Source organism: Coccidioides posadasii, chromosome 1, assembly GCF_018416015.2.
Source record: "Coccidioides posadasii str. Silveira chromosome 1, complete sequence".
NCBI lineage: Eukaryota > Fungi > Ascomycota > Eurotiomycetes > Onygenales > Onygenaceae > Coccidioides > Coccidioides posadasii.
Genome location: NC_089407.1, coordinates 4,339,914 through 4,365,197, shown reverse-complemented (window position 1 = coordinate 4,365,197; position 25,284 = coordinate 4,339,914). Strand labels below are relative to the sequence as shown.

Below are 25,284 nucleotides of genomic sequence, written 5' to 3'. Positions count from 1 at the left end.
GGATTGGTGCAGTTTCCACCGGGGGCGCGGCCGTTAGCGTGCTTGTTCAGCGCTAAACCAAAAGTAGAGACGGACATACAATGATCCGCGCTGATTAAGGCACCTCTGCAACCTCTCCCAGACGCCCCTTTTGCCGCGATAAACGCCGGCAGCCGGGGCCAGCGTTGGCGGGGGGTCCGGTCAAAGCATCCATTTTGTCTCCAGCCTCGGGAATTTGCGCGCCCTTTCCTGTACTGCTGACGGTATAGATCGCACCTTTTGCACTGTTTCGGAATCAGGTCAAGGAGTTGCCTGAGCTCACAACATGCGGATCCGGATCAGGGGCCCGTCTGGCCAATCCACTGTTTCCCTACAAGAAAGTGCAACAATTGGTGACCTTCTTGATCAAATTAAAGAAAATACTTCTTTACCTGTTTTCGACATCAGACATGGATATCCACCAAAATCGCTGGCTCTAGACCAGTTTGGTCGACAATCAAAGGTCACAGACATCGGTGTCGACCTAAACGGAGAGCAGCTCATCATCATCAAAAGGAACGATTCTACAATTAGTGACACACAACCCATTTCTACCCAAGCCCCGGAAGTTACTACCACCCAGCCCTCCAACTCGTCGGAGCAACGGCCAAATTTCCCATCATCGAAGCAAAAGGTTACGCGTAGCGAGAATGACCCGCCAGAGATTCCCTCCCCGAATCACGGCGGAACCATTGTCCTTCGTATTATGCCGGATGATAATTCATGTCTCTTTCGGGCGGTCGGAAGCGCCGTTCTAGGTGCTATGGATACAATGACGGAGCTACGATCGATTGTTGCCCAGACAATCCACGAGCACTCGGATGTCTATACCCGAGCCGTTCTCGAACGGAGCCCCGACGACTACTGTCGATGGATTCAGAGCGAAGAGGCTTGGGGTGGCGGTATCGAGCTGAGCATCCTCAGTAAACACTTCGACATCGAGATATGCTCCATTGATGTCCAAACGTTGCGTATCGATCGTTTTAACGAGGGTCGACCAACAAGATGCATTGTAGTATACTCCGGGATACATTATGATACTATCGCTCTCTCGCCCTCGGATCCCCCTTTCAATCATGCGTATGCCTCTCCCGATTTTGATACAAAGATTTTCGATTCGGCAGATCAGGTTATTTTAGAAAAGGCTGTGGAGCTGTGTCGCATCCTACAACAACAACATTATTACACGGACACTGCAAAGTTTCAGGTCAAGTGTATTGTTTGCGGGGGGTTGTTCATTGGAGAGAAAGGCGCAGCTCGCCACGCCTCAGAAACAGGACACTACGATTTTGGCGAGGCCAGCTGAATGCTATGTTATTGCTACGGGGTACACTTAGTCCATGCCTCCATATTACCATAGTACATACATACATTCACGCAATGTACTGTGCTTACGGCATCTGTCTTCTTATGTCGATGTGTCTTGGAGAGGTTCATGGCTAGTGCCGGGGTCCTACTCTTTTCCAGATGGGTCTCGTCTAACAGTAGGGTATGAAGTACTCCGTACATTTGGAAGAGTCCCAAAATCAGTTTCGTTATCTGGTCCCGTGGTCGTGTGATTGGATAGCAGAAGCTTCTGAGGCTCACTGGGGTTGGCAGGGGTCAATGGCGTCAAGATACTCGGCATTGCTTATTTTCCTAGGAATTACTCCTTGTCAAACCGAGCGCTGTAGTCCTTAATACTCGGCCCCACAGCACGATACATTGATACAGAAATGCCGTGGGATGCTAATCTTTCGCCAGAGACTAAGTTCGGTTGAACTAGTTACCCTATGACGTTTGCCAACAACGCATTCCAAGTCCACTGTCGCAACCAAATTTCAAGATCCGCAAAACTTTGAAGGTCCCAAAAACAACACGAGTAGCTCTCTCGGGGATGTGTGCATTCCACTAGGGTACGTCCGGGTAATTCCCAGATCCGCGAGTCACGGAATAGAGATCCGTTCTGCCTCTAAACAAGCATCTGACAGGCGGGAGGAAACAGCCGCCAGTGTAGATCTGCATTACCTCGCTTTCAAGAGCCCTACCGTGGATCGACGGTGAACTCTCCCCAGATCCTACCTCTTTAATAAAGCCAGTATCCTGATCCGTCCTCGAAGATTTTCTCTCTACTGATTCAGCTCCAACACAACCTAGTACAACTTTCACAATGTCGCATGATACTGTCCTCCACGATATTGACCATTCAAAACCAGCGTCAGAGGATCCCTCACGATTAAGGACCTTTTTTTCCATCCTGCGGAGGTATGCGTCCTCTACGCCGCTCTTCAATTTATCCTACCGCTGGCATGGTATGAAACGAAGGCTAACTATGATTCCTCTTTTTCTATCAGGTTCATTGGGGTGACGGACATCGCGACTGCTCGTTTCTCACTGCCAGCCCAACTTCTCGAGCCAACGCCAAATTTAGGTATGTCGGACCCTTGGACAGGATGGAAGACATGGAACTAAAGCTCATGTTAGAATACTGGAATTATCTTGATCGACCCGAGAATTTTATTAGGTATGCCTGGCATGATACTTTTCTATGCCTTGGAATGTCGTTTTAACTTGCTTAGTATTGGGAAGTCTGATGATGAACTGGGTCGTATGCTAGAAGTCTTAAGATTTTGGTTTACAAAAGATGTGGTGAGGATATTCCGTTGACAGCACACCATTAAGCTTATGGTTCCTGACGATCGAGTAGAGATACGTGCAAAGCAAACCTTGCAAGCCGTACAACTCCGTCCTAGGCGAATTTTTCAGGGTTGGTTCTGACTACACCGACCCATATGAGATCCGTGTGAGAGAGAGCTAACTCTTTACGCAGTGTTATTGGGAAACAGAAGACTATCAGTCCCCTGTCCTCCCAAATTCTGCTGAGGATATCACAGCAGGAGTTCAGGCTGCTGGAAACGGGGAAAAGGTGAAAATATCATACCTCACGGAACAGACATCCCACCACCCCCCAGTTTCGGCGTTTTACGCCGACTGTCCGCAACGCGGTATTATAGCTCGTGGTTTCGATCAGATCACTGCAAAGTTCAGCGGTACAAGCATTCGAATTGCCCCTGGCAAGCACAATTTGGGTATCTTCCTGAATCTGCAAAAGCGGGATAATGAAGAATATCGCCTAACTCACCCTGCGGCTCACATCGGTGGATGGCTCAGAGGATCATTGTCTATATCGGTTTCAGATACATGCTACATTACCTGCCCCAAAACTAGGATAAAGACAATTCTACAGTACCTCGAAGATGGCTGGCTTGGTAGATCGCACTATAGAGTGGTCGGTGTTATCTTCCGTTACGATCCTGAGAACGACGACAAGAGAAAGATAAAAGAAGTCCCTGAAAGTGACGTCCTTGCAACAATTGATGGGAGTTGGCATGAGCAAGTCTACTACACATTAGCTGGCTCCGTTGAACGCCATCTCCTTATTGATATAGCTCCTCTTTTCCCTTCTTCCAAAGTTGTTCCGCCAGAAGAAAAGCAGTTGTCCAACGAATCACGGCGATGCTGGTCCGGAGTTACTGCAGCCATCCATTCTAGGCAGTATACTCTGGCGACTCAGAAAAAGCATGAGCTAGAGGAACGCCAAAGAGTGAAGGCAGCTATCAGAATGGAGAGGAACCATGAATGGAAGCCGCGCTTTTTCATGTTTCCCGTTGACTCTTCTGGAAGACCTGAGTTGACAGCTGATGGTCGAAAGGTCCTGGAAAGGCTCCAGCAAGGAGACTACACGCTCGAGGAGAAAGAAGTCGTTTAATATGTTAAGTATTGACTAATGACCGGTTTGGAGTTAGAGGGGTCTGAATCCTGTTGGGATATTGGGTATGAGTGGATTCGTCTGTTGACTAAGTTCCAGCAGGGATATTATCTTTTTTGGATTTCCTTTTGTACTCTGGCCCTCACAGTTTTCAGTCTTGACAGCACTCGTGTTCCACTCGAGGTACTGTTTCCGCTTCCCAATTTTTCGAGATACCCACTCTCTGATCTGGCTCTTGACATCCTTCAAATATCTACTAGATGTCGCAAGAGATGCCTTTCATTCTGATTTGATTCACCAGGTTGTCTCTTTGAGCCTTTCATTCCACCTTGACATAATTAATTCCCTGTGTCCATCGGGCTTGCGTCTGATATGATATAGCAGACATCATATAGAGATAGATAATTCCTCCTTAATAAGATCCGAAACATTGCCACGGCAGTTAATATCCAGGAATCTCCACTCTCGGCATCAACCCTTCTATAGTAGCACGCCTTTGGAGCTATTTCCCGAATAAGTTAATTCCACAGATTGTTTTGCATGGAATCTTTAGAAACAAGAGATACCTCAAAGCTCGTTCCCCGTGCTGAAAATCCTATACTTTTGAATTCCTGGCTAAGATAAGCAAATATTCTGTTCTCAAACAACGAAAGATTTAGCGCTCTAGCCTTCGACGCCGGTCATAGGAGTACGCTTTAAAGGACTTTGCCATTCCAAATGTACGTGTGCTATGGAATGGAAAGGCAAAATATACGGCAGCTACCTTTTACGCTGTTGACTTGACAACCTTAAAACCAGCGCTGACAATCCTAGATATCTCTTCATTTTTATGAGGTAGCAAGCCGAGTGCATAAGCAACATCGTTCCACTGTTTCTCGGTATCACAACGAGCAAGCCTTGCAGCAAGTTTTTCGGCTAGCTGTTTGGCATGTTTGTCCTATACGGTAGTTAGCAACGGTTAAGAAATAGGAAGAATGTTCTTAGCAATATGGATAGTGCATATGGCGTATCGAGTCCATACTTTCTCAACAAATCCAGCTAAGAACTTAATGATCCTCCGTAGAGAATCCTCATCGAGGTTCTTTTCCGCGCTCAGGAGACTGAACATATCGACGAAGTGGTTATACACAGCATTATCCTTTGACGCGAGCTCGGTGAAGAACATTCGAGCGAGATCGGCAATCTTCTTATCTTCGTCCTCAAGGCATTTAGCCATTTCGCCGAGCTGACCTTTGACTTTAACCTGGCCAGCGAGAATCAAGAAAGTAAGAGTCATCAGGCAGGTACGTTTAACAGATATATCGTTATCATTAAGTCGGCGGTAGAGGAAGTCCGTGTTCTCATCAATAAGGTGGTTAAAACAGACGGCCATATCACCTAGTGCTATTACCGCGTTACTTCGAACTATGGGGTCTTCCGATCGTTCCATTATTGTGATCAGGAGTGGCAGATTCCTCTCACAGTATTCACCAGAGACACACATCAGCTTGGCCATACAGAGAGTCGCTGCTGCTTGAAGGTTGCGGTCAGAGTAAGTATTGTTATTTGCACATATTTCAGCCACCAAAGGGCCAAAGTTAGTGAGCAAAGATCTCTCTCCGAAAAGAAGTTCACGTTCTCGAATATGTGCCATTGCCTCTGTGAAATCATCCTCGGTTGTACCACCGATAAGATCAAGCTCATCATCTCCCGGGGCATTGTTTTGATTCTGTGAGGCAGGATCAACAGCTCTATTCTTCTCCTGCTCCGCCTTTCGGCGTTTAAATTCCTGTTCACAAAATTCGAGATGAACGATCTGTTTGATAGAAATATGACCAACTATAAAAAGCAGCTGGGACAATCCAACTGGACTGGTCTTCTGAGTGACATTCTGTGATGGTCCTTGGCGCTCAGGGGTATGGAGCCTGGATTCATTGCTTTTGTTGAATGGAGAACTTCGAGAGAGTATATGCGGCTGGAACACTGATTTAGTTTTTCGTCGCACAATGTCGGAGCAGAGGCAGTCTGGGTGTTTGGCAAGTGCATAAATTGCATTAATTGCCTGCTCAGCAACGCCATACCACTCCTTGCTGTCCGAAATAATTTCTGTCATGGCGGCTAGCTTGGTAAGGACAGCATGATCATTGGATAGTCTTGGAGATGTAACGTCGGTTGCCTTTGCTTGACGGCCCGGCTTCATCCTTCTTAGCGCAATGCAAGTGTATTTAGCCAAAAGAAGATCAGCTCGACCTAGACACCCAAGACCAATCCGTAACATTGTTTCTATTTCTTTCACAACCACGTCATGATCCGCTAGTGCGAGCATTCCAAGAACGATTATGGAGCCCCTTCTCTGAGTCCGGGAGATATCTCTTTTTTGGACGCCATATACTTGCCAAAGCTTCGCAATCACCAATTCTGGAATATGCCCGGCTTTCATCATCATGCTTAGTAGTTGCTCTAGCGAAGTGAGTTCCGCCGGGGTAGCACCAAAAGTTAAACTGATCATATTGCGAGCGATATAGTTGGCGGCATCGTTAGGGCTAAATGAGGTTGGTGCGTCGAAAAAGAGACCTTTATAGCAGTCAACCAAATGGTTTTGAACACCTTTCCCCTCGTCACTATTCCCCTTTGTCCAAATTAGTCGAAGCATCCTTCGGATGCCAGGTCGTGCAGTTTCGACTTTGTATGCATCAAGAATGACAAAGAAGTCCATTGCTTCGATCACTTCGCTCTTATTTCGGGATGAGAGTAGTTGTGAAACGACGTGGGACGCCGAATGTAAAACCTCAATAAAACGAATTGCTTCAAGATAGTACTTTCTTGTCAGTTGCAGCCGTGCAAGCATTTCTGATGTCGCTGCCTCCTCTTCCGCTTTCTTTATGGCTGCGGCTTTCTGTTCATCAGTCATTCTTGGCGCCTTAGATGGAGACTCGTCCAGCAATTCAGTCGCATCGTCCAGCAGCTCACTGTCTATATTCATGTTTTCCAGGCCCATTTCTGCCAAACCTGGTGTCTCAGGAGGAGGTTTCAAAGCGTTCAATTCTGTCTCGACAGCTTCCAGTCGCCCTTCCCAGTCTTTGTATGACAGCTGTCCACCGTGCATTACACTGAATGGATGAGTAGAAACTAATTTAGCAAGTAGTTTTATCGCATTCCTGCGAACATGGCTGCTGCGATCCTCAAGACTTCTTGAAGCCAGCTCCGCGGCGGTTTGGCGTCGTTTTGGAAATTTCTGGTCCAGATCACAGAGCCTCATGTAAACTTGAATGGCACGACATCGACAGAACGGGTTTATATCGAGGAACCGTTCCTCCAAAACGTCGAAAAATGAGTTTATTTGAGTTTTTGCATTCTCACTTCTTTCATCTTGTTTGCTTAGATCAATAATGAGATTGCCACAAACTTCGATAACGGCACACCGTAAAGCATAAACCTATTCTTCTAGTTAATATCTCGAACACGTGCACTCATACAGATCGTAATGTACCTCACTATCAAGTTGTTTGGCTAATAATGTCATTTGCTTGATCACTAATCGTGGAGCAAGCTCCGACAGTTTCGTAATGAATACAGAAACGGATTTGGGTCCCTTGGTGTCATTTGGGTTAAATTCTTTATTAGCTAGTTCTCTGTCATATAAATGTGAGCATCTACCCTTAAAATGTCCAACTGTCATGCTTACCTAAGAATCTCGTCTGACAACTGTGGATAGTCATATTGTTCCGCCAGAATATGCAAGAATTCTGCCATAGGTTCCGAAAGATGCTCAAAGTATGTAAGGCTCTGGACGATCGAGGTCTGCGCGCCTAATGTATATGTTAGATCTTCCAAATTAGGAAATAGAGCACACCCCTTACCGAATGCATGACCATGATGTTTCACAGCAATACATAGGACTTTAAATGCATGCATGCGGATAGCCATGGTTCTCACCCGTTGCTCGTTCTCAAGAATAAGGTAAATGGAACGCGTGAATAAGTTGACAAATGTGTCGCGATCTGACGTTGTCACGAATATCTTATTCAGTTTTAATTTTAATACCTTGCACATAGTCTCCATGGCAATCTGCAGCTGCGCTGCAGAGTCCCAGGTTGTCTCTTTGGTCGCTGTTTTTGATTTAGAAGACTTTCCTGCCCCTCTTCTGATCGGCACAGGAACCGCCGGTTTTTCTGCCATCTTAGCTTCTACTGCAGAAAGAGCCCATTGCAATAAGAAGGCGTATATTTCTAGCAACTTCTTGTGGTGCGGTATAATTTCGGTTTCATCGGATTCGAGATCATTGTGGACAACGTCCGCCTCAGCAGCGAGCCCCGAGACAACAAGGTCTAAAATTTTGCTCAAAGCTTTTGTGGGAAGCACAACAGGAAATCTAAATTGATCAAAGGTTTCAGAATCATGCCCTAGTCGATGGTATTGTTGGACGTTACGAAAAGTAGGTGCAGACTTGAGGAGAAACTGCAGCGAATCAAAATATCCACGTCGAGAGAGCCCATCAGGGTTCTCTGCCACCGCATCGACTATTGTATCCAGAACTCCATCGATTAAAAGCAGTGTTAGCGATTCAGGATCCGACTCGCAATCTAAGAGTTCGGGGTCGGCTTCGGGCGTGGGGACAGAGGCGGGATCGCTGAGATAGTACTTCAGCGATTCGTTGATGTCAAAATCTATTCTCTCCTCCATAACAATGAACAGGATATTAATATGACAAGAAAATTTCCAGCACTGAAAAAGCTCTTGAATGTTCAGGAAAAATTCGTGAACGGCTTTTGGCACTTTCATGAAAACATGTTTGTGGTTCGTCAGCTAGGTTCGGTCAGTTTGTTTGGGTTTTCCCTCTTTGAGATGAGCCAAGCAGCACTGCTCTTCCCTGGATTGTGTGGTCTGGCTCCTGGGTCTTTGCTAGAAAAGATTGAGGCACATCGAATTCTCAGCATAGCCAGTTAATATGTGCTCTAATTACTTTGTAGAGGAAATAAGTAAATTATTCTCTCCTGCTTTAATTTTCCTTTCTACAGTCTTGCACTCAAAGTGTGAAAGAAATTTCCTCGAAATCTGCTCTGCGGGGCAACATTTATACCTTAAACATATGGAGTGCAAAGTACACTGTACAGAGTAGAATACAAAGCAGTTCATTAATCACCTCCCACTCTATACATACCGAATTTTGTGATATCCTGAGATATTCCCTTCACACCAGGTCTAGGTTGAGCTAGATTCAAGCTATTTTATTTCTCTCCCTCCAGGTGGATTATACGGTACGTGTAGATGCGGCTGGGGCGGCGATTTGGAAGTTTTCATGAGTAAATATTCTGTCTAACGTCAAGACGAATTCCCCAGAGCAGAGTTCTTCTACGCTGAAAAAAAATTCAAGGTGAATAATCCATGATTGTGTTTTCATAATCACCTCTTTTCTTCCACATGTTGTTGTACTCTGTAAGTACATACGGGCGAGTCTGTACGGGATAGTTATTTGGACATACATGCAGACATCACTTCCCGGTAAACTCGACATGTTCTCCTTACTCTATGGAGTAGAGAGTAACTATCGGGTGGGAAGCGCGTAACTCGAGTACTCTGCAGTACGTAAACGTGTAGATTAATACATAACTAGTTAACTAACTAAGGAACTTACCACGTCAAAGCTTTTGATGTTGTCGATGCCTCTTTGACCTGCACAACAACAGATAACGCGCGCGCCGACGCAACTTTGGTAGATCAAAGCCCTGGTGGAGGGGTATTTATAAGATCTTGCGATAATAACTATTTACTGAAAGCCGCAATCGTTCAATTTCAGTATTCGAGCGTCAACTAAGTGGAGTTTCGGTTAAATAGAGGCGGCGTTCTGTTTTGGACGCGTCGCGCTGTCTGGTAGTCGCGTGCAGACGTTCTCGAGGAAAGAAAAATCTCGAGTTGCGATATACCCTGGAGAGTTCTCCACATCTCGCATTTACCTTGAATACGTCCAGTTCGTACGCTAACTCGAGCTATACCTCTACCTTTCTTCCGGAATGGCATCCCATTCAAACGGGAACGTAGCAGCGATTATCAAAGAGGAAGACAAAAATTATACGGAGATATCAGAGAGTGGAGAAGAGCATGGAGAAATACAGGGCATCTCAGACCAAGATGATTTAATTGATAGTGATCTCGAGGAAACAGACGAGTCTGTAATCGAGGACATGAAAAAACTAGAAGACAGTTTCGACGGGTTCTCCGAACGATATCGCTTAATCCGGCGCATTGGAGAAGGTTCGTGGAGTGATGCCTCTTTGATCTCAACTCTACCCAGCTGTGGGTAAAACGAGTTCCCATCAGAACCAAGTACTCTGAAGAAACTAACAGCTGATCCTAAGGAACGTTTTCAACTGTCTATAAAGCAGAAGATTTGCTCTACGATCGTTTCTGCAATGCCTGGGACCCGGACTCAGAACAGGAGGAGATTGGTGATCATGACCGGGCGCCCTCCAAACGCCCTCGTCTTGGGAATTCCCGGGATGTCTCAGTGCAAAGAGCGAAAAAAAGGAAGACCGCGCGTTACGTTGCGTTAAAGAAAATATATGTGACCAGCAGCCCGTTTCGGATTCAAAACGAACTTGAACTATTACTGAGTCTCCGGGGTTGCATGTCAGTCTGCCCTATAATCACTGCATTCAGACATCATGACCAGGTTGTGGCAGTCCTACCATATTTTCCCCACGCAGATTTCCGAGTGTTATATCGCACTTTTCTAGTGGAAGATATGCGATTATATCTCCGGTCCCTTCTCATTGCACTTCATGCTGTTCACCGAGAAAATATAATACACCGGGACATTAAGCCAACGTCAGTCCAATGACCCCTTACTACAATTTCGGAACCGAAAATTCTGATAGTGCTCGTTAGTAATTTTCTATATAACCCAGTGCATCGCCGCGGTGTTCTTGTGGACTTTGGGCTAGCTGAGGTGAGTGCTGACGGATTTGACAATGCTAAGTCCTGTATAGGTAATTGATCTTAATTAACTTGACAATAAATCAGCGCGAGTATCTCAGCGGAGAACCATGCCCCTGCTCCGATATGGCCGGTATGACGCGACTTGTTGATGCACCCTATTTTAGTAAGACACAAGTCATGTCGGCCGGCTATCCAAAAAGTGACTCCCGGCCGTCTCGTCGAGCGAATCGAGCTGGAACTCGCGGGTTTCGGGCACCGGAAGTATTGCTTAAATGCACATCGCAGACCACTAAGATCGATATCTGGTCGGTTGGTGTGATTTTACTCACCCTCTTGGGGAGGCGCTTTCCTTTCTTTCACTCAGTTGATGATGTAGATGCAATGATCGAGCTAGCTAGCATATTCGGAACTCGCAGGATGAGAAGTTGTGCAGCGCTCCACGGACAGGTGTTCGAAACCACGATTCCTACAATTGGGGAAAGGGGATTTTCCTGGGAAAAAATTGTGCAATGGTCGAGCTGCGTCGCAGAGCTCACTGGCCGAGAAAAACAAGGAATAAAGCTTTTATACCGGCTCTTGGAATTGGATCCGATGCACAGGCCTAGCGCAAAGGAAGCATTACAAGACAAATTTTTCACCCATCCAGAAGGAGATGACTTGTCTTGGGATGATAATGATGATATAATGCAATGCGAAAAGCAAGATGGGACCGGAAAGGGTGAGGAAAATGGAGAAATAGCGGTTGAAGGTCCGGAAGAAGTGCAATTTGTCTAGTTGGTTCAGGTGGCTGCATTTCAAAAGGACCTTTAAGAAAAATTCCAAGGTACTCTATACACATGTTTACTTCATTCAACCTCATTCATGAATGATAATGCTGTGAGAAATTAGCTCGTCAGATATTAAATCTACCTGGCCTGTAGGCTACAGGTAAAGGACAGCTTCATAGCCTAAGACTAGAACTCTGGATAATATAAGAACAGCAAGGCACTCTATACAGTGATAATTCACTTGGATCATAGGCAGGCAGCTCTAGCTTGCCTCAACCTTTAAAATATAATCATCTATTCGAGAGAGCTTACTCCGTACTAGAAACTAAGTTACTTAGTTAGTCATCCTTACATCATAAATTAGTTAAACTAACTAGTTAAGTTAGACCACTAACTCATTCCTCTACACGAGCTTAGGCAACTGACTTACGAACGTTGTAGGTAGGTATCCAGCTGACTCCCCTCCAAATGGTTGAAAACGTCATCACTTTCAAACTCAACTTAATCACACAAAACAATGCAAGATATTAGCCGGGTGGTCAATCAACAAGAAGTCAGGACTCAGCAGTGTTGGCAGTCAAACACGTACAATCAAAAATTCCATCTTAGTGTTCTGCGTCAGAAGGAACAACTAACTAATCAGTTGTCTGGTCGAGGAACTTCTTCCACAAACCATCACCAATCACCAAAGTGTTGTCTCGCAATCTTTGTTTCATATCCTGTCTCAGTTGTCTGTTCGTTGCAATATACCAGACCTTGCTTCAAAGACAATTCAGTGGACTTGTGCCCACCCTGTCTTTTCTTCCCAAACTCACCACTGTGACCGTGCTCCTCTGTAGGAGATCTCTTGCCTCAATGGCCTGGTACTGTTCTGGTTCTACCAATGCACAACTAGTTCATAACCTCTTTGAATCGGGTCTTATCAAAACTGAACGAGTTAAAAATGCTATGCTCAATGTAGGGCCTCGCTTTGCTTATGCAATTGACTTTGGTGCCAATGTGACCTTATTTAACATGCACTAACAGTTTCAGGTTGACCGCGGTGACTACTCTCCAACCAACCCGTATGCCGACTCTCCTCAGAGCATAGGATACTCGGCCACCATCTCTGCTCCACATATGCATGGCCACGCCTGCGAGTATCTTCTTCCTTATCTTCATCCCGGGTCGCGTGTGCTCGACATCGGATCTGGCTCGGGTTATCTAACACACGTCCTCGCAAATCTAATTACAGACTCTTCATCTCCTCCGTCATCTACGGATGGCCATGTCATCGGCATTGACCATATTCAGGGCTTAGTCGACATGTCTCGCAGCAATATGGCCAAATCTGCAAGTGGCCGTAAACTACTTGAATCTGGTAAAGTAAAATTTGTTACCGGTGATGGGCGCTTGGGTTGGCCGGAAGGTGGTCCTTACGACGCCATTCACGTTGGAGCAGCAGCGGCTACCATCCATCCAGCTTTGATCGAACAGCTAAAAGCACCTGGTCGAATGTTTATTCCAGTTGAGTCTGGAGGAGAAGCTGGTAGCCCCAGGTTGTTCGGCTTGGGCGGTCCGCAATATATCTGGGTGGTTGACAAAAGGGACGACGGCTCAGTCCATAAGGAAAAAGTGTTCGGAGTTAGCTATGTTCCACTAACTGATGCGCCCAAATAAATTGTTAGATTGGGTGCATGACTCGCTTTTACACTGTCTTCATTTTGCTTTGGGCTTGGTGGTGAAAAATCAAGACACCGGTAATGGTTGCACGTGATGCAATTGTGACACTGTTCTGTTTTTGGGAAGTAAAGTATTCCCTGCTGGATCTTTGCTACTTGACTTCCAACTTCACTTGAAAAATAATGATCTCTGTTCAGGATGGTTGCTCAATTTGTTGAGCATCTTTCATAGTGTATATGTGGGTAACTTTGAGTGCAGCGTTAATCCATCTCAGCTGCCATAATTCGCCTCCTACGATCCTAGCCTCCCCATTTGCCTTGTTGAGACGCACAGGCTTCGAACAACACTGATGTTTGGGTTGAGGCAGAACCAGCCAAACACACTATTACATTCATTGCTTCAGACTGGATGTGCAGGCAACATGAGTCTGTATACATAGCTCAAATTCTCAGTTAATTCTGATTCATCCTTGTCCATGTTTGACCATTGGTGGTGATTTGCATATTTTTACGTTTTGTGATGTTTACTGATAGGCAATGATAAAGCAAAATAGGGGTTTGGCTGTTAAATGATTGAAGTGGTGGTATCATAAACAAATGCATACAGATACGAGAAAACAAAAGATAAAAAAAGGAAAAGAAATAAAAGGAAAGGTCAGTAGGAAAAGAGAGAGAAATTAACCAAAGTGGAACCCTCCAGGGAAATTGAATCCTTGCTGAGAGAATTTAAAATGCGGTCCGCCGGCCCCTTGGTGGAAAAAAAACTGCTGCCCTCCACCGCCGGGTCCAAACGGGCTGCCTTGGAACGGATGTCCTGAACGACCTTCAGGATTGTTTGGATCATCACCTCGATCAAACCGCGCTCTCAGTTCTGAGTCTGAAAGAACTTCATATGCCTCATTAATGGCAGCCATCTTTTTCTCAGCCTCTTCCTTGGACACGCCTTGCGATTGAACTTTATCCGGATGATACTGCTTGGTAAGTTTTCGGTAGGCGCGCTTGATTGTCGCATCGTCAGCTTCGCGGTCAACGCCCAGTACTTTGTAGTAATCCTTTTGTTTAGATCGCTTTAGCAGCATCTGTGCTTTCTGATGAAGGGCTCGAACCGCATGAGAATCTGGATGATGCTCGTTGGCGATGCCAAGAGTTTGGATCGCAGCTTCATATTCGCCCAAATCAACCTCATTTTCTGCCTTTGACATGAGGCCATGAAGAGAGGTCGGATTTAACTTAAGCGCTTCAAAACAGAAAGGCTTAGCTTTGCGTTTGGAGTTCATCTAGTGGTAAAAATATTAGCAAAAATGATGGAAAGTTTGGTCTGAGGAGATTCACTAACTTCTCGATATGCTCCACATGTTTTCTCAATCAAATCGGCATAGAGTTTATCAGGAGCATTCTCATGAATATATCCATCTGCACGAGCAGATGCCACTTCCTCTTTTACATCATCAATTAATCCAGTTTCCTCCTTGGAACCCACCAATAATTCCACAGCCTTACTGAATTTCCGCTGCTCCAAAAATTTGTCGACGCGTTGTAGGGACTTGAAGATCTGCTTTTCTCTTCTGAACAGACGACTGCATACTTTGGAATCCGGGTCAGAATGAAGACATTTTCGTATTTGCGCTATTCCCCGTTCCGTATCTGCTAAGGAATAAAATAACATTGCAGATATTTCAAGGTGCGGTTGGACGGAGCTTGGAGAAATCTGCAAAACATGTGCTAAATCGTTAATTCCCTCTTGAATCTCACCGCGTTCGAAACGGCATCTCGCTCGGCGCCGACGAAGCGGCAGATATGTCCCTGCTTTTAGAATGGCCACACCAGCTCGGGACACACAAGTTTCCCAATCACCCTCCTTCTCTGCCTTTTCCGCCAGGATAGCAGCATTTTCGGCCTCTTCCAGTTCCTCTAATTCGGCTTTCCCTAGCTTTCCAGCAGCTTCTAAATCTCGCTTCGCTCCAAGCCAATCAGCGGATTTGGTACGAATTCTGGCTCGTTGCACTAGGGCTCCTTCGAATCCAGGTCTAAGTTTCAGCACACGGTCAAAATCTTCGATAGCTTTTGAGCTCCTCCCCAAAGAGAGATATGTTGCACCGCGTTGAAATATGGTCAGGTAGTTTGTGGGGTCCCTCGAAATCGCGGCATCAAAGTAAGTGAGTGCATCACGAGGAGATCCATTGGCCAAGTGGGATTTTGCTGTAGATATTAACGATGAAACAGGAAGGTCTAGAGGAATTTCTGATGCTTGAATGTTACTTGCAGTAGATATGATGGCAAGCAGGAAAGTAACAGATTGAAGCCGCAGGATCATGGCGAAAGTCGGCGTCGCAGAACCAGGAATTGTGTTTGAAAGAGTGAAGATAAAGCCCCTTCTGGCTGTGAAAAGAGTTGAAACCGAAAGTCAAAGAAATCAAGTCACCTGGTTACTATCAATAAGTCCAGGGGGAAGAAAGAAAAAAAAGAATCCTCGATAGTCCTCCGAACAGCGCAGGAGGATGTGGCCACGCTTTCCCTTTCACCCAGGAACCATCAATTAAGCATCTTATCAGTGATTAGTAATTGCAGGTAACTCCATACAGCAGTTAACTACGGAGTAACATTATTCCAAACCAAGTGACCTCAGCCACCAACCTTATCTACTCTGTGTACGGAGTACTCCGTACTCTGTAAATTAACTGATTTGAATTACAAGTACAGGGAACTCGTACAACTATCAACAACAAAAAAAGTATTTTTATTACAACTTACATTATACCAGGGTTAAACCATCTTATTCTTGTATATGTTAATGTACAGCGTAAAGTACAGAGTACTATATACACACATAAATATTAACAAGCTACGGAGTACATCACGGCGCGCCCTGTAACTATGGCTGGCCGGGAGGGCTGACTAATCAGAGACCTCAATGCCGCTAAATAGGAGAAAAACTACCGTCGAGACTTAATTTTTGAAATATCTCCTCCACAACCACCTATCTATCCAGCTCACACAGTGGCTCAATCTGCTCATCAGAGCTCTAGGTATCACCCAATATCAAGAAAGTATGGCAAGCAGCTAAACCACATCTTGGGTGGGCCTCCAGCCCCAGAACATCTACAACCATGTAACCTAAATATAAGTACTCTGTAGTGGAGTGAATAATAGGAATCTTGGCTAATACCAATGGCAACACTGTTATTCTGGGATGTTTACATAACCCTTTATGCTTTGATACTGTTCACACTTGGCAGCTGTGTGTTTGCAAACCTCAGTTGTTATTGCAAGGTGATCATCCTGCATTGCAATTCAAACAAGAGTAAGCAATCTCTAAATAGTCTGGTCATTGCTTGTGTTGCGAAAGAAAAGCCTGGCAATTCAGTAGCAAGTGTTTGCTTTAGTGTTCTGGTAGCTGACCCCTGTGTATTAGTTGAAAACTAAGTGTATTTTGGAAACAACTCTTGAGGATTAAATCTATGATACTATATTGTCTATATGCAATTTCCAGCTTCTATCTTAGATTGTTAAGATATCAGACTGTAAAAAGTTGAAATTTGAATATGTTTTCTGTACCCTCTGTCCTTTTGCCTGTGCCCCTGCTGGCAAAGGAAGCAATATCCCTTGATACTGTATAGGATAGGCCACTAAGAACTTTGAAAGTTCTCCATAGAATGGGGCTGATATTTGTTTGACAACTTCCAAGCTTGTTTATCCCAAAAAGAAGCTACTTAGCACCCATTAAAGGACACTCCCTTGCTCCTGAGCGGGTGGTATCAGGGTTGAGTTATGGAGGGCAATCAGTAGGCACTGACCAGTGGAACCGTACCCAGCACCTGCCAATGAGAGAACATTATTGACAGCCCAGTAAACCCACCGCCCCATTGCATACAGGGCGCAGGGGGTGTTGGTGCATTGCAGAGTCAAGGTCATGGCATCAGAGTAAAAATAACTACTTCTGAGATTCCAACACATTATCCATCTGAAGTTCCCTGGAGATGTGGATTATGTATAGAGCCACCACAAAATAAAGGCGCCATACATAAGTGCATGACACTTTGAATGTTGTCTGATTGCATGTCTAACCAATCTCAAGAAAGCTTCAATTCTGATCCAACATAATCCTGTATTTGAATAAGCAAATGGTGTCCAATTATTCTGATGCTGGCATTTGTTGATAATATTAATTGGCCACGAGGTAACTCTCACTGCACACTTAGAGTGGTTCAATACTTTGTGGCAAGGAATGCCTGCAGCTGAGTTCTTCTGATGTTTGGACAACCACCAGCTGTAGTTTCAGGAAGGAAATGGTGAAAACATGTGCTGCAAATAGTTATGCGGAACAATCTAGGCGCTTATGATTAACAACAACCTGCCTGTTGTCTATAAAATGTCCCTTTCTCGCCAGGCGAGAGAATGCTTTCAGGAGTACATCACCACAATTAACATTATGGAATCAACACATAAAATTTCAACAGCTGATTACTCTCACCTTGACATTTATTCTAAAGCCTTGATTTAGAACTGCTGCCCACTTTGTTGAGTGACCAACTTGTGCCAGAATAACTTGACTCCTAAGCCCTGTAAGCTTCGGGAGTATTGGCTGTGACTTGGTATATGGGCTAACTTTGTCTATAGGCATTACCGATCCCACTTCTCTCATTCCCAGATATTATACAGAATGGTGTATCTCTTTGTTGCGGTTTACGAGCCCCGACAGACCTTGGGAACATACCACTGGGGCCTGTACCTTGAGGATGGAGACTCGCATACAGTGTTTCAAGTTGTTGGAAACCCGAACAATTTCACGTATCAGGAACTCCCGGAAGCCTGAGTCCACTAAGTTATGGATTCTCATCATCCCAGGCGGTTTAGCCAAGTTGGACGATACCTTCTGATCACATGACTGCCAAGAAGCTAAATAAAGCTTGAAGGTCTGAATAATTACTCCGTAGTCTTATTCCATTTCTTTGCGTGTCATGTTCAATATGGCGCTTCCCAATAGATGAAGTTGTCAGCACGACGCGATTCTCCATTCTTGGGAAGCCATGCCTGTAAATTTCTTTAACTGGGATACTTCTTTGGGGTTCTTTTTGGGCGCCGTGATCGTGATTGTCGTCACCTCTCTCCCCTTTGTTTTGTCGTTCGGAGTCCGCGACTTTATCGGTCGAATCCGCCGCGAAAAGAAGTTGGTTTCTATTGCTCATCCACCACGCCCGTCCGAACTAGAGGACATTGAAAGAGACCCTTATTGCGATGATGATGATAATGATGACCTTCTCTCGGGCTTCGTCACGCTGAATGAGTCGGTCGCCACCGAGTTCCAGTCCAAGTTGCAGTCAAGTCGCTGGGCAGATCTCACTAAATTCTTCCTCCTATGGGGACAGAAGTATCTGTCTGACCGTCGTAGATTGGAGAGGGAGCGGAGTAGAAAAAGCCAAGACTGTAAGCACGGGGGGATTTGCAAGTAAGTCAGTGGCATTACTAATATCCCTGTTGAAGGCCGTGGTAGGAGTGCTCCAAAGAAACGTGCAGTTCAGGATATGTTCTCGATCCCAGTGCAGACTCCGGTTGTACATCAGCCTCTGGTATCTGAAGTACATGACCTTCTGCACAAATACAGAGATAGTAATGGGCAAGATTGCTTATTGACCAGAGCCAGAGATGATGATCCGGCAATTTGCCTCGCCCTCTCCAGTGCTTTGCAAAATGGAAAAGTTCTCTGGGGCCACTTCTCTCGAGCAGTTATACAACTCGATGAGCATATTGTAGTCAAGCTGGGCCATAACCTGCTCCTCACAGGTGCAGAAGTCATGGCTCATATTCACAAACACACAAACAGCGACATCCCCGTTCCCAAACCACTTGGAGCAATTTCCATCGGCAAGACAACATACATGTTCATGACCCGTGTTGAAGGCTCGCCGCTCGACAAACTCTGGCCGACGTTGTCCAACGAAGAGAAGCTCTCTATTCGCGATCAACTAGATGTCATTCTAGCCAAACTCCGAAAGCTACCCCTCCCGTCGCAGTATCTGGGCATCGGCAATCCACCATTCTGCATTGACTGTAGAATGTGGCTTCGAACAAGCAACACACACATCGAAAACGAAACTCAGTTTAATCAGTTTCTTCTCTCTGGAAACCATACTCCTGTAACCGCGCCCTATGTTGAATTTGTACGACCCATGCTCCGGGCTGACCATCGCATCGTAATGACGCACGGTGACTTACATCCAAGAAATATCATGGTTGTTCGGGAGCAAGATCCATCTCAATCTACATTCAGTATTACTGTAACGGGCATCATTGACTGGGAGCTCGGAGGGGCATACCCGGAGTACTGGGAGTTTATCAAGTCTCTCAATACAATGTACCCTGTACGACAAGGGGATTGGGCTTTTTTTTCTACCTCAAAAGGGTATGGGGACATATTTTGCTGAGTTTGCTATTGATCATTTTGTAGAGAAGATTGTTTCCTAATATAAATTGCATTTCTTAAATGGTAGCCAGAGGATGAAGATTAGAGAACATATTTATAAACTGCCTATTCATGTTTTGTCATCCTGCTGCAGGTGGCTCCCAAGCAAGTGCACAGTGGAATAACAGCACACCATTTGTGAAGATGCCAATTCTATTCAACCTAACATACAAATAGAGCGCAATACACGAAGATTCAAAGCTGAGGAAGGGAAGAAGAAGAAGCGAACAAAGCAAGCTACCTAAAATCCTTATATTCCCCCCGCAGGCGGCTTCCAAAGCCCCAAGGCCTAGCCCTGATTTCCTGTTTATACCAATGGTCTGAGTCAGCGGTCACGTGCACCAATATTGATGTGGTAGGGCCCAGCGTGCCAGATTTGGTGCCAATCCTTGCCCAACAGGTTCGGGTCCGAGCCCGTGCCGTCACAATTCTCCGGGAAAAAAAGGTAAAGAAATGGAAAAAGAGAGAGAGAGAGGGTGTGTGTGTGAGATGAAAATCACAGCTGCAAATCACAAATTTGAATACGCTGTACGTTCCAGGGTCACCTTCTCCCCATGATGGCTCCTTCGTTATCGACAAGCAAGGGGACAGAATAATCTTTAGGCACTTGTCCAAGCTCAATTAGTAGGCCCCGAAGACGAATGACTACCTTTGTGGCCTCACTTGCTAACTCATATTCTGCCTCCGTAGCGGCTCAGTCGGGAATTCCACCTGAGATGTGGATACACCCCAAGGAAAGAGGAATCAGTCATCGTCTGTGCCTCTAGGGTCGAAAGAGTAAAAGGTGCGGGCTGAGATTAAAGCAAGCGAAGCAAGCCCAACCAGCTCGCCTTTGGACCAACGAGTACTCTTTACCACGAGATGCTAGAATGGAGAGAATAAAAAGTGAGAAAGTATTTTAAGAATGGAGAGTGAGATTGACCCAACCTGCTCCAGTTCTTGAATTGAGTCGGCGGAGGTGGTTGCAGACACAAAGCTTACAGCCAGCGAATTAACTAGCCAACGGTCAAGATTCTCAGTTCCAACCGCACTATTATCTTTGCTATATTTTTGCATAAGTTCCATGGTGATTCTAGCCACAGCAAGGACATCCTCCTTTTGCTTTTCTTCCGGGAGTCTTGGACGACACTCCTCCAAACGCGCTAGTAGGCTTCAGCTGTGGTTTTTTCATAAGAGAAGAATATATACCGATTTGTATCCTTCCATCAAGGCCCATCAGAATGTTCAAGCAATTCAAGGATTCATGCTTGAAATGTTGTGCTATGAGATAGGAGAGGCCGTTTAGGATCTGATGGTTATGAGCAACGACTTCAAAGAGTGCAAACAGCGAGGGGGAAAAACCTGAGTCAAGATAACAGCCAGTTGCCGCTCGTTGGGGTATGCTTTGCATGCAACAATATGCTCTAGAGTAAGTGGTAAATGATCAACCTCAAGATAAACCACATCTTGCACGCGGAAGTACTGAAGGGCTTTGATCACATTTTTATGATTGATGTCATGAAACTTTTCCAAAATCCCATCAGCATCTTTGCTCGCGAACTCACAGATGGCACGAAGGCAGGTGGGGTTGGTCTGATGAACGATCACTGCAACATCGCCTGCCAGATCACAGTCACAGACTTTTTTTAAATGTATCCCAGGGGGACTCGTTCCTTGTGATAAGTGACCGACCTGTGCTTATTCAAGATCTGGAGGCCTCTACAAGGGAAATATTGCGAGCCTTTGCCAGTTATGATCTTTCAATTGCCTCGCAGTGAGGGTGGCGGAGGAGATTTTCTCTTGGCCAGACGACTGGCTGAGGCTGAAGCTGTTGTATTTGAGAGCAAATTGGGATGTTTTGGCAGTTCGGGGATTTGCGGCTTTGGAGAGGTTGGGCCCACTCTTAACCTGTCAAGGTCAAATCGAGTAGAGCGCTTGTCTTCTGTCGACATATCTACAAAAAAAAAAAAAAAAAAAGATAATGTTCGGCGAACGCATATTGAAGACGGACGGAAACAAAGGGTTAAAATATGTATGTGGCCCCTCAGGATGAGTTAACTGTGTACTGCTCAGGGACATTCCCTCAGGATTGAGTCAACCATGTATTGCTCTCAGGGAGGAAGCTTCCCAGAGCAGCCTTCCTCAGCTACAAAGGTGCCCCTGCCAGCCATGTTTTCCCTTCCCTTTCCCATTCTCCTCCTGCTTCCTTTGCTATATCTTTTGCTGCCTGTCTTCTTGTCATGCACCGAGCTTGGTTCACGGAAGAGGAGGTGAGGGTCGCCACGGAGCAACATCTAAAATACCAGGGCACGGCTAAGGTCCGGCTTGACTAGATCTAGTTTGACCCTCCTCTCCCGCGAGACCTCAATTCCAGTAATTTGGAGCGGCTTCGACAGGTTTTCCAAAAAAAAAAAAAACGCTGTCGCCGTCTTGATGCTGACAATCATGTGCCGGCAATCATATCGCAACAAAACCTCAAAGAAGCGCTCGATCGTGCCAAGGTTCAGCCCCATGACTTGAAGACTAATCTTCCAGAGAAGTACCCCATGCTCCATTTTCACAATAGCGAGCTTCGTGGCCTTCATGGCCGCCACCGGGTCCAAGTTGTGTCCGAACTCCTCCCCCCCGTCGACCGGTGGTGGACGGTGGATCTCTACTTGGATGGTATCCTTCCATAGGTACGTGTACCACCTATGGGCTGACTATTCTGAATTATATGTAGATGTCGGTGAGGAACTCAGGATCTCCCTTCTTGAGGAGTATGCAAACCAGAGAAATCCCACCAATGGAGAAATATACCGGAAGATCCGTCAATATGAAGAAGAACAGAACGAACCATTTCAGCAGCGATGGCTCGCGCGCTTGCTGCGCTGTAATCGGGAACGCCTTGAACAGCTCGACAATCGCCGGAATCGTCGACTCCGCCAGGGCTTCAATGCACTGTTGGCCATCTCGGGCCTCTGGGGCCGCGAGATGCGGATCAGCATGATCCATCGCCTGGTCGCTATTGATTGTGTTGAGGTACGTTCAGTCGGCGCAGCATTGACGCACTTCATGCTCTAACATTTCGGAAGGAAATCCTCAACTACCTTGAGAGTGTGAAGGAGTTCTGGTCATCCCTCGTCGACCATCATCCGATTGCAATGAAAAGAATCGATCAAGACACGGTGGAGAAGCTTCAATTGATGGCCCGCCGTGCATCTCGCGTCGATGCGCAAGCTGCGTATGGATTTATTCTGAGCGGTCAGGCCTTTGCCGGCTTCAGTGAAACTGAGCGACGGACCATCTGGACCCGAATGGAAAGGTTCGGTGGGTTGGTCCCATCCCTGCACACTTTCTTTGAGGACTGCAAGTACCTGGAAAGCTGTGCTCAGTGCATAAAACGACTGTTTAGCCCCCCTGACGAGTCCATCTGGAAAAGCATAACGCCCATGCTTGTGACATCTCCCGAGACAGAGGAAGATTGTCTTGTTCAGACATCGGAGTCTACCTTCCGACAAACTCGCATGGCGGGCATGGAGCGTCTTGATATCGCGTACCGGCAGGTTTGGCTCTATGCCATGCGACATTATCCCTCGATGCCGGCGGACCCGAAGAATAACGATGACCTGCTGGCCAAACCAAATCGTGCCAAAGCCGATGAATGTGTGGTCTACCAGATGGCTGCACTGGCGCACCGTCTCGGGTTCCGCTCCACCGAGATCACGGAATTAATGAACCAGTCTCCCGACAGACAGATCGCACGGCCCGCTCTGCTCAAGGCCCGAAAACCCGGCCGCTTTCGATATAACCCTCAAGTATTCGAGACTCTCGTCGACCGAATTGTCGATTGTTTTTCAACCGCGGACCCCGACGAACCGCGTACAACGCCGAGCTCGCAAAACACATACACGCAGACAGCGGTATCAACGCCTCCTTCAACACAATCAACCGCTAATGGAGTTAGATGTTGACCCACCTGATGACAACTATACCAATCCAATGCAAGAAACGGACGCAATGACCGTTGAGACTGAGCTGGATCCCGCCGAAAACGATGCAGGATCACAGGGACCAGATATATTCGAGCATGAGCCAACGGAATTCGTGGAGTTTCAACAACAGCCGCGTGACGAAGAGATCTCCATGTACTACCCTTCCGGATGAACCGCTAGCGATTCTCGATATAGTGCTTCCGGAGTATCAAGACCAACGGGCCTATATGGAAGAAAGTTCTCCTCCAGACCTTGTTGACCCGGAGTGCGTAAACAGGTTTTCGGCACAGCGACCAGCCGAATCAGACACTGGTGTAGCGGATCTGATTGAACAGATTGACGCTAAACTAGAAGAACCAATGCAAGCCGACAATAGAATTCAGGATGAAGACCACCAGGAACACCAGCAGCAGCAATCAGACCAGAACTTGTCATCCTGGGACAAAATTGCTCATGACCTTGAAGAGCGCGAGAGGCTAGATGCAGAGTGGGAGAGGGAGCGGCTGGAACAAGAGCTTAATATAATACAACCTGCTGAAACACCCCAGCCTCAGCCAGAAGTCAGCCAAGAAATTCTGCCGCCAGGCGGCAACAATTCTAATCAGGAGCAGCCAGTGACTGAACCTGATGTGGAAAGCACAGCGATTGCACTTAGAGCTGACAGAGATGACCTGAATGACAGTAGTAATATAAAACAGAAAAACAGTAGACTCTAAATTAACAGACTTCAAGTTAACAAGCTTTAAGCAGAGAGATCTTGTCATGCATGCTTTACATATATATTACTGCTGTTCTCTTTGACTACTGTAAGGATTCACCCGTGAACCCCTTACACAGATGAACAACACCTGTAAGAGCTGAGAGCCTCAGCTTGCAAGCTGTTGAAAGTTGCATGTGTTCTACAAGACATTAAGTCATGTGCTTGCAAGCACACATAAAAGACTGCTACTGCATGAATCTCTTACTAAGAGCCAGTAGCAATCTTGTTTACAAGTTATATAGAATACCAGATCTTTTATGATCTCATGGCAAAGTCTAAGCATCAAAGTAGCAAGATTTATAATGAAGACTGGATTACTTGAACAGTTCCAGCACACCAATATAGAGTTAGTAAAGTGATAAGCCTCTCTGAAAAGTAATACAGGTGTTAGGGAACCTAACATAGGTTTCATGGGTGTTCCTAGGATTTGGGATACAAAAGAGCTAAATAGGTCTGATGCCTACAACTGGTGAGAGGGAGTTGTGTGTAGAATGTAGGGGTCCTCTAACTTGGAGACTAAATACTGATGTTTCCATGATCCGCGCGAATCATGCGATCCTTATATGTTCAGAGTTATGGGTTATGTGAGTTCCCCTGCACATTTGATGTCATCTGATGCTTGGTTGACCTACGTTCGTAACAACAGGACAAATAGATACAGCAGCAGAGATATGCAGTATTCAGAATACACCAGATAGTATTAAGTATCTATCTGTATTTTTATTTATATCTCATTCCTTGCTTCTCAACACTTACTGCTTTTGGGGTTATGAAGAATAAAATGAAAAACCTGTATCTATATTTTTATGTTTGTTTAGTTTGCTTGTTGTGTTTGTTTATTTTGCTTGTTATTGTGTTTGCTTATTTTGTATCTAGAGCACATGACTGAGCTGGTGATCACGCGAGGTTACGCCCGCATAGCTGCTGACAAAGTGGCTGGGATGGTGGATGACATAATCAATCAATCAAATCAATCAAGCCGCTAAATAGGAGAGTCCTCGA

At 45.8% G+C, this 25,284-nt stretch overlaps 9 protein-coding genes across 9 annotated transcripts; 6 read left to right on the top strand and 3 right to left on the bottom strand.

Annotated features, from left to right (window-relative positions):
* Nucleotides 1–304: 304 nt before the first annotated feature.
* OTU1 (ubiquitin-specific protease otu1) lies at nt 305–1,324 on the top strand (the record flags this gene model as incomplete). The annotated part of the gene is made up of 1 exon (XM_003065224.2): nt 305–1,324. The coding sequence occupies one exon, from the start codon at nt 305–307 to the stop codon at nt 1,322–1,324; it is 1,020 nt and encodes a 339-aa protein (XP_003065270.2).
* An 814-nt stretch (nt 1,325–2,138) lies between these two features.
* D8B26_001197 (uncharacterized protein) lies at nt 2,139–4,010 on the top strand. The gene is made up of 6 exons (XM_003065223.2): nt 2,139–2,262; nt 2,352–2,428; nt 2,482–2,521; nt 2,577–2,646; nt 2,705–2,764; nt 2,828–4,010. Exons 1-6 carry the CDS (start codon nt 2,168–2,170, stop codon nt 3,764–3,766), a joined length of 1,281 nt encoding a protein of 426 aa, XP_003065269.1. The 5' UTR covers nt 2,139–2,167; the 3' UTR covers nt 3,767–4,010.
* A 13-nt stretch (nt 4,011–4,023) lies between these two features.
* On the bottom strand, nt 4,024–8,434 carry YCS4 (Condensin complex subunit). Its single transcript, XM_066123469.1, has 6 exons — nt 8,193–8,434; nt 7,606–8,117; nt 7,431–7,554; nt 7,236–7,377; nt 4,788–7,181; nt 4,024–4,703 (listed from the first exon to the last, which is right to left on the bottom strand). The coding sequence occupies exons 1-6, from the start codon at nt 8,426–8,428 to the stop codon at nt 4,533–4,535; spliced, it is 3,579 nt and encodes a 1,192-aa protein (XP_065979543.1). The 5' UTR covers nt 8,429–8,434; the 3' UTR covers nt 4,024–4,532.
* A 1,322-nt stretch (nt 8,435–9,756) lies between these two features.
* Nucleotides 9,757–11,520, top strand: D8B26_001195 (uncharacterized protein; the record flags this gene model as incomplete). Its single annotated transcript, XM_003065221.2, has 4 exons — nt 9,757–9,997; nt 10,102–10,570; nt 10,631–10,691; nt 10,766–11,520. 4 exons carry the CDS (start codon nt 9,757–9,759, stop codon nt 11,453–11,455), a joined length of 1,461 nt encoding a protein of 486 aa, XP_003065267.1. The 3' UTR covers nt 11,456–11,520.
* Nucleotides 11,521–11,970: 450 nt separating this feature from the next.
* Nucleotides 11,971–13,313, top strand: D8B26_001194 (uncharacterized protein). The gene is made up of 2 exons (XM_003065220.2): nt 11,971–12,405; nt 12,481–13,313. The coding sequence occupies exons 1-2, from the start codon at nt 12,304–12,306 to the stop codon at nt 13,105–13,107; spliced, it is 729 nt and encodes a 242-aa protein (XP_003065266.1). The 5' UTR covers nt 11,971–12,303; the 3' UTR covers nt 13,108–13,313.
* Nucleotides 13,314–13,625: 312 nt separating this feature from the next.
* D8B26_001193 (uncharacterized protein) lies at nt 13,626–15,619 on the bottom strand. The gene is made up of 2 exons (XM_003065219.2): nt 14,446–15,619; nt 13,626–14,386 (listed from the first exon to the last, which is right to left on the bottom strand). Exons 1-2 carry the CDS (start codon nt 15,421–15,423, stop codon nt 13,787–13,789), a joined length of 1,578 nt encoding a protein of 525 aa, XP_003065265.1. The 5' UTR covers nt 15,424–15,619; the 3' UTR covers nt 13,626–13,786.
* Nucleotides 15,620–18,118: 2,499 nt separating this feature from the next.
* Nucleotides 18,119–19,531, top strand: D8B26_001192 (uncharacterized protein; the record flags this gene model as incomplete). The annotated part of the gene is made up of 2 exons (XM_003065218.2): nt 18,119–18,533; nt 18,591–19,531. The coding sequence occupies exons 1-2, from the start codon at nt 18,137–18,139 to the stop codon at nt 19,529–19,531; spliced, it is 1,338 nt and encodes a 445-aa protein (XP_003065264.2). The 5' UTR covers nt 18,119–18,136.
* A 1,777-nt stretch (nt 19,532–21,308) lies between these two features.
* D8B26_001191 (uncharacterized protein) lies at nt 21,309–21,546 on the bottom strand (the record flags this gene model as incomplete). Its single annotated transcript, XM_066123468.1, has 2 exons — nt 21,309–21,502; nt 21,543–21,546. The coding sequence occupies 2 exons, from the start codon at nt 21,544–21,546 to the stop codon at nt 21,309–21,311; spliced, it is 198 nt and encodes a 65-aa protein (XP_065979542.1).
* Nucleotides 21,547–21,648: 102 nt separating this feature from the next.
* Nucleotides 21,649–24,238, top strand: D8B26_001190 (uncharacterized protein; the record flags this gene model as incomplete). The annotated part of the gene is made up of 5 exons (XM_066123467.1): nt 21,649–21,702; nt 21,888–22,212; nt 22,271–22,569; nt 22,623–23,489; nt 23,591–24,238. The coding sequence occupies 5 exons, from the start codon at nt 21,649–21,651 to the stop codon at nt 24,236–24,238; spliced, it is 2,193 nt and encodes a 730-aa protein (XP_065979541.1).
* Between the last annotated feature and the right edge of the window lie 1,046 nt (nt 24,239–25,284).

Coding starts and splice junctions, on each gene's coding strand:
- D8B26_001193 (XM_003065219.2), bottom strand. CDS start 15,423: ATGATCCTGCGGCTTCAATCTGTTACTTTCCTGCTTGCCATCATATCT. Junction 14,387..14,445: donor CATGTGGAGCATATCGAGAA/GTTAGTGAATCT, acceptor TTTTACCACTAG/ATGAACTCCAAACGCAAAGC.
- D8B26_001194 (XM_003065220.2), top strand. CDS start 12,304: ATGGCCTGGTACTGTTCTGGTTCTACCAATGCACAACTAGTTCATAAC. Junction 12,406..12,480: donor TTAAAAATGCTATGCTCAAT/GTAGGGCCTCGC, acceptor TAACAGTTTCAG/GTTGACCGCGGTGACTACTC.
- YCS4 (XM_066123469.1), bottom strand. CDS start 8,428: ATGGAGGAGAGAATAGATTTTGACATCAACGAATCGCTGAAGTACTAT. Junction 7,555..7,605: donor ACATCATGGTCATGCATTCG/GTAAGGGGTGTG, acceptor CATATACATTAG/GCGCGCAGACCTCGATCGTC. Junction 4,704..4,787: donor TAGCTGGATTTGTTGAGAAA/GTATGGACTCGA, acceptor ACTACCGTATAG/GACAAACATGCCAAACAGCT.
- D8B26_001197 (XM_003065223.2), top strand. CDS start 2,168: ATGTCGCATGATACTGTCCTCCACGATATTGACCATTCAAAACCAGCG. Junction 2,429..2,481: donor CGAGCCAACGCCAAATTTAG/GTATGTCGGACC, acceptor AGCTCATGTTAG/AATACTGGAATTATCTTGAT. Junction 2,522..2,576: donor CGACCCGAGAATTTTATTAG/GTATGCCTGGCA, acceptor TAACTTGCTTAG/TATTGGGAAGTCTGATGATG.